The following is a 14,065-nucleotide window of genomic DNA, read 5'->3' as shown; positions in this document are numbered from 1 at the left end:
GGCCTTTGGGTTAGACTCAGCTTGACCCCTGTGTTTTCCTCCCTCATGGCTTGGATTTATGGACTACTTGAAATGAGGCTGCACTTTAAATTTTAATACTGTATTTTAATCTGTATTTTAATTAATTGTTTTTTGTTTTTTTGTAATTCTGTTGGTCTCAGCCGCCCTGAGCCCGGTTTTGACTGGGGAGGGCGGAGTATAAATAAAATTTTATTATGATTATGATTATGATTATGATTATGATTATGATTATTAGATCACCCCACCATCCTTGGAGCAGAGCCTCCAGCCCCGCTGAACAGAGGGGAAACCACCACCACCACCCCACACGCTTTTCTACAAACACATTCAGAAATTGCTCCTGGGAATTTTGACTCTCGAGGGTTCAGAGTTTCCCAATGGAATTCTCATTAAGGATAAGAATGCAGGTCTCGAAATAGCACCACAGCAGAGCGAGGCAGGCAACATTGGAAATTTGTGGAAAGATTTTGGGCGGTCGTCTTGCTTTTGTCAATGTCATGGAAGACACTCTTTTCAGCTTATCTGACACCCAAACGAATACCAAACTTGCAACAAAATAAGGGGTTGACAAGGGAGAGAATTCAAAAAATGTCCAGCGAGAACTTTTCCCCCTTCTGGAGGCGAGAGCCTCTTTGTTAAAGAGCCTTCCATTGACTTGAGAATCTTGCAATGATCTCAAAGGGAAATGAAGCTCCGCTGGAACCTTCCATGAGTTCAGTGGTGGGCGATTAAGCAGTTCATTCCATAGGGCATGCGACACAGAGTTACACCCATAGTGAAATCAGAGGATTCATTGCATTCATGGAGGATAAAGCTATTGATGGCTACTAGTCATGATGGCTATGGTCTGCCTCCACAGCTGGAGGTGGCAACGTTTTTGAATACCACTTCCTGGAGACCATGGGAGGGGGAAATACTTGCAGGCTTCCTATTGGGGCATCTGGTTGGCCACTGAGAGAAGAGCATGGTGGACTAGATGGGCCGTTGGCCTGATCCAGCAGGCCCTTCTTATGGTAGGATAAAGATGTGGATTCGTTTTTTGCGAATTCTCCTCCTGTTATGTACTGAGCTGAATCCTAGAACAATAGGATTCAGAATCAGCGGGAGCTACCCAATCCAACTCCAGGTGGAAGCGAATCCGCAACCTGATTGGCCTGCTGGAGCAGCCAATCAGGCGGCTGGCAGAAGTGAATCTGCTACCTGATTGGCCTGTAGGAGCAGCCAATCAGGCTGCAGGCAGAAGTCAATCCACAATATAATTGGCCCACAGGTGTAGCCCTGAAGTAGCCAATCACGCAAGGCCCATTGTGTAAATAATGTATATAAGCAGATGGTTTTGGGAAAAGAGCCATTCTTCTTCTCCTCTTCTCCTTGATGACTATGAGCTGAATAAAGAGCATGAAATTCACTCTCGACTCCGAGTACATTTCACTGGCGACGAGGATGGGATCCTGCTGAGCTGACCGCCACCACGCACTGCACCGCAGCACCGCCACCTGCTGCACCGCTGCATCGCACCGTGCATCCAGGCTTCAGCTCCAGGACCCAAGGAACCCAGAATGGCAACCGACAGCAGCTTCTCGCCATTCAAACCAGCATCAGGAGACTGGGAAGGGTACGCCACCCGTTTCAACTTCCTCCTGCAAGCGAAAGAAGTCACCAACGATGCCATGAAGAGGGCGACATTCTTCAGCGTCTGTGGAGAGGAGACGTTTGAAATCGCCCGGGCTCTCCTTGCACCTAGAGATGTCGCTACCGTCTCTTACAAAACAATAATGGAACGGCTGAAGGAGCACTTCTCACCACAGCCCTCGGTGGTAGCTTGCCGAAATGCCTTCTACGCAAAGCGGCAAGCCCCGGGGGAAACCATAACTGGGTTTGTGACCTCCCTCCGCCAAGCCGCCCAGCTATGCAACTTCTCAGAGTTGGAGAACATGCTTCGTGACCGCCTCGTCGGTGGCCTGAGGGACGAGATGTTGCAACGACGCCTCTACGCAAAAAAAGACCTCACGTTCCAGATTGCTCTGGAGGAAGCCCTGGCAACCGAAGCCGCCGAGAGGTCAACGCAAGAGGCACGACCGGCCCCGCCATCCCAACCGAGGGTCTACCACGAAGACCTCACCGACGAATCCGAATCTGACAGGGAGGAAGTACACCGAGTACAGCGGTGCACTCAAGCAGCACACACACCACAGCAGCCTCGACGAGAAGGAGGGAACTGTGCAAGCTGCGGGGAGAACCACGAGAGGAGGACCTGTCGTTTCCGCAACGCAGAGTGCAGGCAGTGCCGAAAATTGGGACACATCGCCCGGGTGTGTCGGGCTCGACTCACCCGTCGACAAGCATCAGATGACCGACCCAGGAGCCCCAGGTCACACGGCACCATGCACCAAGGCAACTCGACGGAGATCACGGACTACCAGGTATTCCAGTTGCCCCATCCCAGCACAGAGAAAATTTATATAGAGGTACAGATAGAGGGAGCCCCATGCCGCATGGAGCTGGACACGGGTTCAACTCTATCCATAATCTCGGCCCGAACATTAAGGGAACTGTGCCCTAATGGGGGTCCCAAACTAAGGCCGGCCCCATTCACCCTCCGGGACTTCCAGAAACGTAAGGTCCCTACAATGGGGGTGGGGACCTTCAGGGTGCAATATCGAGGGCGAAAGCAACAATTGGACTTGCTGGTAGTTAAGGGCCCCTACGTTAGCTTACTGGGACTGGCATGGTTTGGACCTCTGGGGCTAGCCGTTACCGGGGTGAACCGCACTAGCTTACAAGTGGACGTGGACGCCATATGCAAAGAGTTTCCAGGGGTTTTCGATGGGGCATTGGGACGATATACAGGACCCCCCATTGCCCTACAGCTAGACCCCGCTGTACGACCCATCGGGCACAAGGCCCGCCGGGTCCCGTTCGCCCTGAAACCCCGCATAGACGAGGAATTGGACCGGCTCGTGGAGCAAGGAGTGCTGGAGCCGGTGCCCAACGCCCCCTGGGAAACTCCAATTGTCACACCCGTCAAGCCTAACGGTTCGGTCCGCATCTGTGCAGACTACAAATGCACCATAAACAAGGCTCTCACGGCCCATGCATACCCAGTGCCAGTGGTCAGCCATGTCCTCGCCACCCTGGCTGGGTCAAAAAATCTTTGGCAAACTGGACTTGGCCCAAGCGTATCAACAATTGCCTGTGGACGAAGCCACAGCAGAGGCTCAGACGATTGTGACGCACAGAGGGGCATTCAGAGTAAAGCGGCTGCAATTTGGCGTTAGCGTGGCACCAGGCATATTCCAGAATCTAATGGACTCTCTCCTTAAAGGGATTCCTGGCGTCACCCCCTTCTTCGATGATGTACTGATCGCCGGGCCCACACCAGAGGAATTTGAGGACCGCCTCCGCTCCGTCCTGCACCGTTTCCAGACGGCGGGCCTCAAGGTGAAGCGGGAAAAGTGTTTACTGGGAGTGCCGCAGGTGGACTTTCTGGGATTTAAGGTGGACGCAGAAGGGGTCCATCCAACCGGTGACAAGGTACGGGCCATTTGTGAGGCCCCAGCGCCCAAGAGCAAGCCCGAACTTCAGTCATTCTTGGGACTATTGAACTTTTACCATGCCTTCCTTCCCCATAAGGCAGCGGTAGCGGAGCCCCTACACAGACTCCTAGATAAAAGGGCCCCTTGGGTGTGGGGCCAGCGACAAAGGGCCGCATTCCAGGCAGTCAAGGACTTGCTCGTCTCGAACTCGGTCTTGGCACACTTCGACGAGAGGCTGCCAGTGGTGCTGGCATGCGACGCCTCTCCCTATGGCATCGGCGCTGTCCTGGGACACCAACTCCCGGATGGAAGAGAGGTGCCGGTGGCATACTTCTCCCAGACGCTTGCTGCAGCCGAACGAAACTACTCACAGATTGACAAGGAGGGTCTGGCAATCGTGAAGGGCGTAAAAAAATTCCATGATTTCTTGTACGGGCGGCCCTTTACCATAGTGACTGACCACAAGCCGTTGCTTGGCCTGTTTGCCCCCGAGAAGCAGACCCCCCAAGTGTTGTCTCCACGTGTCCTCAGGTGGTCAATTTTCCTTGCCGGCTACCAGTATGCACTAATCCACCGCCCTGGGAAGGCGATGGGCCACGCAGACGCCCTCAGCAGGCTACCACTACCAGAAACAGGCCCCGACCCAGCGCCTGCGCAAGAGGTTATGACCCTGGAGCTGCTTCCCGACCGACCCATTCAGGCACAAGAAGTTGCGCACCATTCCACAAAAGATAGGGTCATCTCCCGGGTCCTGGACTGGGTGTGGCGAGGATGGCCCAGCAGCAGCCCCGGGCCAGAATTCGCTGGCTACACAAACCGCAAACATGAACTGTCGGCCCACAAGGGGTGCCTGTTATGGGGAAGCAGGGTTGTTGTTCCCCAGCCCCTCCGCAAAAGGGTCCTCACAGCCCTACACGAGACACACCCAGGGGTAGTGAGGATGAAGGCCCTTGCCAGGAGTTATGTGTGGTGGCCGGGGATTGACAGAGAGATAGAGGCCTGGGTCCAACACTGCCAGACCTGCCAAGAATCCCGCCCGGATCCCCCAAGGGCCCCAGTCCAGCCCTGGGAGTCCGCCCGACATCCATGGTCACGCTTGCACGTGGACTTCGCTGGCCCCTTCCAGGGAAAAACATTCTTCATAGTGGTGGATTCCTACACCAAATGGCTGGAGGTCGCACTGGTACCGTCCACTTCTACGGCGGCAGCCATCCGGGTACTACGTAAGCTTTTTGCAACCCACGGGCTCCCTGACACCCTCGTCTCGGACAATGGAACCGCATTCACGTCAGAGGAGTTCCAGACCTTCACAGCGCAGAACGCCATCCGCCACATCCGCTCAGCACCATTCCACCCTGCCACCAATGGCCAAGCGGAGCGCATGGTGCGGACCACCAAGGACAGCCTCCGCCGCATGACACAAGGGGACTGGGAATACCGCCTTGCCGCATTTCTTCTAGCACAGCACAGCACCCCAAGCACAACGACGGGCCGGAGCCCAGCTGAACTACTAATGGGCCGGCGCCTTGCAACTAGACTGGACCGACTTCACCCCGACAGAGCTCAGGATGAGGTAGTGGTGGGGAAAGGCAGGAACGCCCGGACATTTGTGGCCCAGGACGCAGTGTACACAAAGAATTTTGGGGCAGGCCCAGCATGGGTACCCGCCACAGTCACCAAGGTGACCGGTCCCGTGTCGTACGAGGTACTAACGGAAGGGGGGCAATGTTGGCGCCGCCACTGCGACCAGCTACGGCGACGATTCCCAGGAGGAACCCGGGAGGAGAGCGGGACAGAGGGGTCCCAAGGGGACAGCAGGGCAGTGAGGCCTGTAGAGCGAGAGGGGTGGACAGGGGAAGCAGTACATTTCACCTCCACTGCTATCTTTGTCTCTCCCTGGTTCTCTCATGTACTCCGTGTAAGGTAGTTTAGGCCAAGAGGCAGTGACTGGCCCAAGGTCACCCCACACAAGCTTCATGGACACTTGTGGACTCAAACCGTGGTCTCACAGGTCCGTGGCCAGTACCAGAACCACTACACCACACTGAACTCCACCTCTTTAGCATACTTTCCTGTGAGGGAGCCCGTCGTCCACAGTGACAACCACATCCCCACCCCAAAGAAGATCAAGAATTTGGGAATGGCCTGTTTGTGGAATGGAGATGAGAGAGGAGCCCTGAGGTGCAATGGAGAGGAAGCCGCTCTTGAGAAACACAGAAAGGGAAATGTAATTATTCCAACACTTGCTCATCACACCTTCGAGATCACACTTCTTTCCCTCTCATGCCCAACAGTTACCTCATCCATTAGCCAGCTCCTATGGAAGAGGAATGGGGAGAACGTCCTGCATCTCATGTATGTATGCATTTTGGGAAGCTCCATGCCGTTTCTAGTTCAAGGAGCTAAGCAATGATGGGTCATCTTCCAGCATCTGACACAGCCCATATACGGGATTTATCATGACTGCCAGAGAAATGCATGAATATGGACTCTTGCATCCTGCCAGTAAATGCAGAAAGGTCGGAATTCCCCACAATTTGGAAGAAGAAGCACACTTTGTTTTTCAAATTAAAGGCATGAGATTTATTTATTTATCAAGGTGGCTTACAACAAAAATACATAAAACCATACCGTAAAAACCATATTAAATGATTGAAATCAAACATTGTGGAGAGATATCTTCTTAATTGCCTGTATAAGCCTGGTAGGACACAAAAAATAATTAAAAATTAAAAATCAGCAGGCATTTAAAAGTTAAAACAGAAGGCGCCTGCTGAATCTCTAGTGGCAGAGCATTCCACAGGACCAGGCCGGTGACATTGAAGGCTTGGTTTCTTCTTGTTGTCAAATGAGCCTTGCCAACCTGGGAAATGACCAACGACATTCCTGCAAATGATCTCAGTAATTGAGCTGAGATAGCTTGGACCCAAAATATTCCTTATTTCTAGCCATCTCAAGAGCTTTGAGAGTTACTTTGCTGGGTGTACCGCCTGATTGGAAGGTGAGCTCAGTGAAGGGACTCGTGCAGTGTCACAACAAGCTTCCTCCAAGGGAGGAATAGTTTCATATTTTCACCGACAGTGATTGAATTCTCCAATCACATGCAATATGGTGTTGGTGCAGAATTGTTAAGACAATCAATATGATGTTGCCATTATTTTGTGCACTCTGGTTTAAGGCATAGCTGCCAAGTTATCCCTTTTTTTAAGGGATTTTCTTTTATGCTGAATAGGCTTCCTCGCGAGAAAAGGGAAAACTTGGCAGCTATGGTTTAAGGACATTGACAAGCTGGAAGGTGTGCATAGGAGGGAGATCAAGATGATCAAGGGTCTGGAAACCAAGCCATATGAAGAATGGTTGAGGGATCTGGGGATGTGTAGCTTGGAGAAGAGGAGACTGAGAGGAGATATGATAGCCATCTTCAAATATCTGATCCAGCAGGCTCTGCTCATGTCCATATGCTCCTTGAGCATTGAAACAGTCTTCCAAACCATCATTTGCCCTAAGTTTTTACTTACAACTCCTGAGCGTTTTTCAGTCTCCCCTTGGAGCAAATGTTTTCTTGCCGCTTTTCAGAGGTCTACTGACTGGATTGGCAGAAACTTGGTTATAGCATGGACCATGGATACTCCTATACCAAGCGCATGTTTAGCTGAAATCGCAACAAAGCAAAGAGACTTGGTTTCAAAATGGCCAGACTTGGTTTCCAAAGACGTTAGCAGTGGCAAGGGACGGAGGGGGGAGTCAGGTCCCATGCAGGGGGGGGGAAGCAAGGGGGAATTGCACTATTTCATAGCATCCCAATGCGGAATGTTTACAAAATGCTCATTAAGAGGAAGGAGGATTGTGAGATAGCAACCGAAATCTGGTGAACAAGCTTACACTGGAGGAGATAAGAGAGTGAAGGGCTTCTATAGGAGGCACCGCCAGCTCTATCCAATTACTGGGACCTGGATTGGGGAGGGGGGGTGGAAACAAGAGCCAGAGAGAGAGAGAAAGAGAGAGAGAGAGTTGGATCACAAGTTCCAACTTCGAAACTTGTCAACCGTCAGTGACACAAGACGTTGATACCCATTTGCAGGGGGATAAAATAGGCGGCACCAGAGCAACGCTTTTGTCGAGTCCTGTGGCCAGCTAGAACGAGGCCATGGAACCGGCAGGCTTTCAGATGTGGGCAGCCGTCGCCATTCTGGTAGTGCACCTTGCAAACGGTAGTCCCATCATGAGCCTAGACCTGCCTCTCCTGGAGGAAGACAGGCCGTTCTTTGACGAACAGGATGCCTTGCTTCAGACTTTGCAGAATGAGTTGCTGAAGGCGCTCAACATCTCCGACATCCCCCTGCAAGAGACAGCCGCCAAGGTGGACCCTCCTGAATACATGCTAGAGCTCTTTAACAGGTTCGCCACTGATAAGACCTCCATGCCATCAGCCAACATCATCAGAAGCTTCAAAAACGAAGGTAAGGTCTCTTAAACAAGCCTGTTAGGTGTTGCAGTTAGGATGCAGAGGGGAAGTTTGATGGGTGATTTATTAGCAAAGTGATCCGGCTAAGCAGCAAATGTCAAGCTGATTGACCTGCTGCTTGGTGGACCACACACCTTATCTGCCCAGCTGTTTGACAAATGACTGCAAGTCATTTGAACTATTTGCTAGATTTTCAAGTGCATGGCACACTTGGTTTTTAAATATCTATCAGGGGTGCTTTTTGAAAAGGTGACTACTAATTTTGAGATCTAAATGGAGAATCTCCTCCCCCGCCCCAGTCTCACTTAAAACGCTCCTTTGAAGATAGTCATGCTTGTCTTCTTTGGTAGGTCAGTGATTTTTTAGTGTCAGGTCATCTTTTTCACATGCAGAAGGACCGAGGTTTAATCCCCAGGACCCCTTGGGTAGGGCTGGGAATATTCCCTTCCCTGAAACTTTGGATTGTTGACAATATCGAGCAAGATGGACTAACGGCTTCCTATGTTCCTAGAAGTAAGCACAACAGTAGTCATCTGCTTGGCATTTCCTCTGCATGAGCCCCATTGAAATCAATGGGAGCTGTTGTGCAAACAGGCTACTGCCATCCCACTCAGCTCCCACTGCTTTCAATGGATATTGTGTCAGAGAACTTTCAGGGGGGGCTGTATATGTTGTTTGTATATTGCTTTTGATAACAAAATCTTTCATATATTATTATGCTCATTTTCTATATAAAATAATATATTAGTGGCACATGAGCTACACGCCGTTGGTGTTTACATGGGTAACTTGGTCATCAGATGTGCAACTCCAGATGTTGTTGGACAATTGAATCCCTGATCATTGACTGTGCTAATAGAAGCTTATGGAAGTGGCAGCCACCAACATCTGGAGGGCTGGATGAAGAGACCTATCCATTCAAAGGGATGCTCTGCTTCCTCCTAGATACTCAGCTTCCCACCCCAAAAACTGATGCAATAAAAATATTTCCTTCTACCTAGAAGATTTTTCTAAAACTCTAATGAATCAGTGAGATCAGAAGCAAATCCTATTGGATTTGATAGAGCTTACTCCCAAATAAATGGGCAGAGTTGCAGCCTTCAACCAGCTAAAAATATGTGGGGGCTTTTGCAAGTTTTCAGATTTTGTATAAAAGCAAAAGATGTTCAATGTCCACATAGCTCTCAGCGCTTCTCAATAACAATCATACTTTTTTGAGAGTGGCATGCTTTTCCTTTCTTGTTTTCATAACCAGCATCTTATAAACTGAGATTCTGGAAATGTAGACAGAATGGCACTTACTGAGATCCTTCAGTTTCCTTTGAATCGTGTTCTGGAATACGGTATTGTTTCCATGAATGCAGCTTAGACACTGGCAATCCTGCTGTCAGCTATCGGGAAGGACTCGGGATGAACCAAAATTCTCCATTTAGAAATTCTGAATTCAATGGAACCCAAACCCAGCAGTCTGCATTAATTGATATGTGGCGAAGGGTGAATGCAGATAGGGACATTATTTCCTTTTAAAACAGCTTGGTGTCGGTGTGAAACATTCCCTATACTGTATATAAATCAGTCTCATAGCTTGCCTGCAAAGTGCAACCTTTTCCTATACAAATCTCTAAGAATGAATAAATCAGCGTGGTGGACCTGATCACAAAAGCCATACCAAGGAATGCAGGTGGGTGCATCCCACTTTCATGATGTGCTTCTGATTTGGAAGAAGCAGCATTTTTGCCAATAAAGCTTACTAAGATCATTTTAACATTCCAATTTGAAAGTCACTTACCAGTAAGCCAAAAGGCTAATTGAGTCACAGATCACGGTTGACTTGCTTTTACGCTCTCACGCTCCATCTTAAGTAACTTGCCAATTATGGCACCGCTAACTGTTCATTTCCATATGCAGCAGCATAATGGAGTAGTGGGAAAGAGGCAGGAGCCAAGCAGAACTTTAAAAGTCAGCCCCAGCTTTCATAGAGAAGAGTCCAACTGTGTCTAATGGGTCCAGTCCATATAAGCCGAGGCCATCATGAATCTGTGAGGTTGAAGGGCTACAAGACTCTTTCTTCTTTTCACTGCAATAGACTAACACTACCACCCTCTCCGGACATCGATTAAAAGAGATTACTAATGCTTTCATGCACATATCAAAGACCAGACCGTCTTCAAGTAAACTCTGGTAGATTTTAAATGCACATTTCTCAACTTTAGAGCTGTCAAAATGACCTTCACCAGCAGGCAAACCCTCACAGTGACTATAGCAGGGGTCAGCAAACTTTTTCAGCAGGGGGCCGGTCCACTGTCCCTCAGACCTTGTGGGGGGCCGGACTATATTTTGGGAAAAAAAATATGAACGAATTCCTATGCCCCACAAATAACCCAGAGATGCATTTTAAATAAAAGGACACCTTCTACTTATGTAAAAACACCAGGCAGGCCCCACAAATAACCCAGAGATGCATTTTAAATAAAAGGACACATTCTACTCATGTAAAAACATGCTGATTCCCAGACTGTCCGCGGGCCGGATTTGGGCTGCATCTGGCCCCTGGGCCTTAGTTTGGGAACCCCTGGACTATAGCAAATGCTGAGGAAGTGCTCTGTCCTGTGGGCCTCATCAGGCCTGCCACATTTATCTTGCTTTCCCGAATTTCAAAATGTCACCAAGTGCATATTTCCTACCTCTCTCATTCTTGTAAAGAGCCTCCTGTAGAAGCTCTCCAAACAATTCTGGCTACATTGGACGATATGTGAGACAGAAATGTATAAAGATTTCCCCTTCGTCTAGTTTTGCGTTTGCCTTATCTCACTTTGCCTTTGACCACCAAGAAAAGCTCAAGAAATGGCCAACTCTCTGGCTGCCACAGTCAATCAGATTAAAGTCAGCATTAAATTTCCATGGGGGTCTTTTAGAAAAGACCCCCTGAACTCTCCCAAAACCAAAATATTCAGGATTCTTGGGTCATAGTCTGGAGTCAATATGGTTGCGTAGAAGTCCCCTCTAGCCCTATGGTTCCCAAAATGGGTGGTACCACCTCCTGGGGGTGGGGCAGGTAGTGGGATACCTAAGAGGCAGACGATCAGACTTTGAAAAGCTAGAATCACTGGATCAAGTTCATTTTGTTGAATTAATTAAACTAAATCATTTTAATTGGATTTTGAATAAATGTGCAATTAACTGTTATTGCTTTGAATTTTATTCTATTGCTATCTTCAGTAGGTTACGCGCATTGCTATTCTGAATCATGCTTTTTATAGGGTGAGGCAGGGGGCACTGGGGATGAGTTTATGGAACCGAGGGGACAAGACCCTGAAAAGGTTTGGGACCCATTGCTAGGCATAGACGCCCTTTCATTGGAGAGCATGGCCATATAGGGCAGAAGGGTAACATTTGTTTGCTTTTAATTTTCAGAGCAGATTCCACAGCCCATCCACTTCAATGGAATACGGAGGTACCCTCTTCTCTTCAACGTCTCCATTCCACACCATGAGAAAATAACCATGGCGGAATTGAGGCTCTACACTCTGGTGCAGGAGGACAGGATGCTCTACAATGGTCTCAGCAGGAAAGTCACCATCCTGGAAGTGCTCGAGAACGACCGCGGAAGAGGGAAGGAGGAAGAGGAGAGGGAAATGAAAGTGCTGGCATCCCGGCACATTTACAGCACCGACAATGAATGGAAAACGTTTGAGGTCACGGAGGCCATCAGGAGGTGGCATCACTCAGACTCTACCACTCATCAGCTGGAGGTGCAGATTGAGAGCCGAGGGGGAGAGGAGGCCGTCGGAGGAGGGGAAGCAGATATAGACATCAATTCAGAGACCAAACACGAGCCTTTACTCATTGTGTTTTCAGACGACCGAAGCCATGCCAAGAGAGAGGAGAAGCACGAACTGAATGAGATCATAGAGCACGAGCAAGATTTGCAGGACCTGGACATGAATGATTTCCATACCAGCCCCAGAAAGGAGAAGCTTCTCCAGATCAGATCCAACATCATCTACGACTCCACATCCCGGATAAGGAGGAACGCCAAGGGGAGCAGCTGCAAAAAGACTTCGCTCTATGTGGATTTCAAGGAGATTGGCTGGGATTCCTGGATCATTGCACCTCCAGGCTATGATGCCTCTCAGTGCAGGGGAGCCTGCTCCTTCCCTTTGGACGATCACCTTACGACCACTCATGCCAAGGCCCGGACTTTGATTCACTTGAATGACCCCCAGAAAGCTTCTCCAGCTTGTTGTGTACCTACCAAGCTGGATCCCATCTCCTTACTCTTCTTAGATAACGGGGTCGTCACCTACAAGCTCAACTACGAAGGCATGGCTGTCTCAGAGTGCGGGTGCCGATAGTAGAAGGATGCCCCTCACCCACAGGGCTTTGGGTCTTCCTCAGATTATTTAATTCTTTCATCTGTATATTTGTACAGTTTTGATTTGTACAGACTTAATAAGCTTATTTAATGAGGCATGTACAGATAATTTGAAACAAAGGAAATGGGCAACCGATTAGAGGGGGTGTATTTTTCGCTTTCACGGTTGGCTTGGAGAAAGCAGGATTGTGCATCTTCGCTTTACTCAAGAGTCAGTTTACACAATCAGCAGAATCCAGGGTTAATTCTATCCCCAGATTATACCACTTCAAGCTGCCCATGGTTCAATTCTCCCCCACAAAATAAAATGCCTCACAGTCATTTCTGCTGACTGTGTGAACTAACCCCCCAAAATCTGGCCACCGAGAACCAGTTCAATTCCCCTTTTTGTGTCCAAACCAGGATTTGTAGTACTGTATACTGTACACACGAAGGATGTTATTTTTAAATATATTTCTGAGAACAAACTCAATCAATCGGATGGTTATATGATGCATTCAGAAGAAATTAAAATTGCTGGACACAGTATCAGTAATGTTGATGTGCACAGATCTAGCTCCCACCCCCATGTCACTAGGAATTGCCTCCGATAGAAATTGTGCAGCACTGCTAAGGCTTTGAGCCTACTCCACCAGAGGGAAGGTTGCTCCAGAGCCATGACTCATGGGTGGTAAGGAGGGTTGGGGTTTGTGCATCTCCAGTAGTCACAGACAATGAGGTAATATTCTGGTATGATTGACATGTAGAGATGATGCGCAGACCAAAGTCCCCTTTTCTGCACAACTTTGTTTAACCTAGTTTTTAATCATTTAAAAGCAGGACAGAACTTCAAGTAAGCATACATAAGAGAGTCCAGTTACAGACTCAGATTATAGAATGCCTGGTACAACCCTGCACAACTTTTGAAAGGTGCAATACTTCACCACCCTCTCCTTTGAAAGATCATTGCGCATAACCAGTTTGGTGGGGGCTTATCCTAAGACAGACACACCTGATTCCAATTGCATAAATGCTGGCAATTCAAAATTCGGTGTCTGTCGCACCTGCCAAGAACATTAATGACCTGCTCCATGACTGTCAACAGAAATAGACCAAGAAAATACCAGTGACTCAGAATTTGTACCAAGAAGACCCAATGCTCTTCGCATGCTTGTTGAGATTCTACGGAGAGGGGAATTATATTGTGCTTTGTGTCAGAATGGAATATCTCTGCGGACAAAGAGAGGGTCTTTGCCTTTATGAAGCTGTCAATTCGCAAGAATTTGCCCCACTCTCTGCTTCAGCTGACGACCGAGTCACATGTCATGTTTCCGCCACTCGCCCTCCAACAAATCATTGCGATAAGAAGGTGTTGGAGCTGAGGAACAATAGGCCTGGTGCTTTATTTATACTAAGCTGGGAATTTGTCAGATTCTTTGGAAAGTGTCTTAGTGCCCTGCCCTCGGCTGCAACCTACCGTACTGTCCCCGGCCTTTGTTCTACACTTTTAAGGCAAAGCTGTATTCCCTGGATGAGATAACAGGCCTTGCCTTTGAGAGAATGCATTGACAACGTCAAGGACTAACTCAAGCCAGCTTAACCTACATCCATGCAGCCGTTATTTATTGATATATTTATTGACTGTTGTAATATAATGTAGAATACAAAATCTTCTATTTTTGTGCTGTA

The 14,065-nt window shown here is 48.7% G+C and overlaps 1 protein-coding gene and 1 pseudogene across 1 annotated transcript; both read left to right on the top strand.

The window, feature by feature from the left end:
* Window positions 1-1,121: 1,121 nt before the first annotated feature.
* Window positions 1,122-5,970, top strand: LOC132592370 (uncharacterized protein K02A2.6-like; annotated as a pseudogene).
* A 1,724-nt stretch (window positions 5,971-7,694) lies between these two features.
* Window positions 7,695-12,576, top strand: BMP10 (bone morphogenetic protein 10). The gene is made up of 2 exons (XM_035119718.2): window positions 7,695-8,017; window positions 11,437-12,576. Exons 1-2 carry the CDS (start codon window positions 7,705-7,707, stop codon window positions 12,375-12,377), a joined length of 1,254 nt encoding a protein of 417 aa, XP_034975609.1. The 5' UTR covers window positions 7,695-7,704; the 3' UTR covers window positions 12,378-12,576.
* Window positions 12,577-14,065: the final 1,489 nt, after the last annotated feature.

Source organism: Zootoca vivipara, chromosome 6, assembly GCF_963506605.1.
Source record: "Zootoca vivipara chromosome 6, rZooViv1.1, whole genome shotgun sequence".
Classification (NCBI taxonomy): domain Eukaryota; kingdom Metazoa; phylum Chordata; class Lepidosauria; order Squamata; family Lacertidae; genus Zootoca; species Zootoca vivipara.
This window is presented reverse-complemented; position numbering and strand designations above follow the sequence as displayed.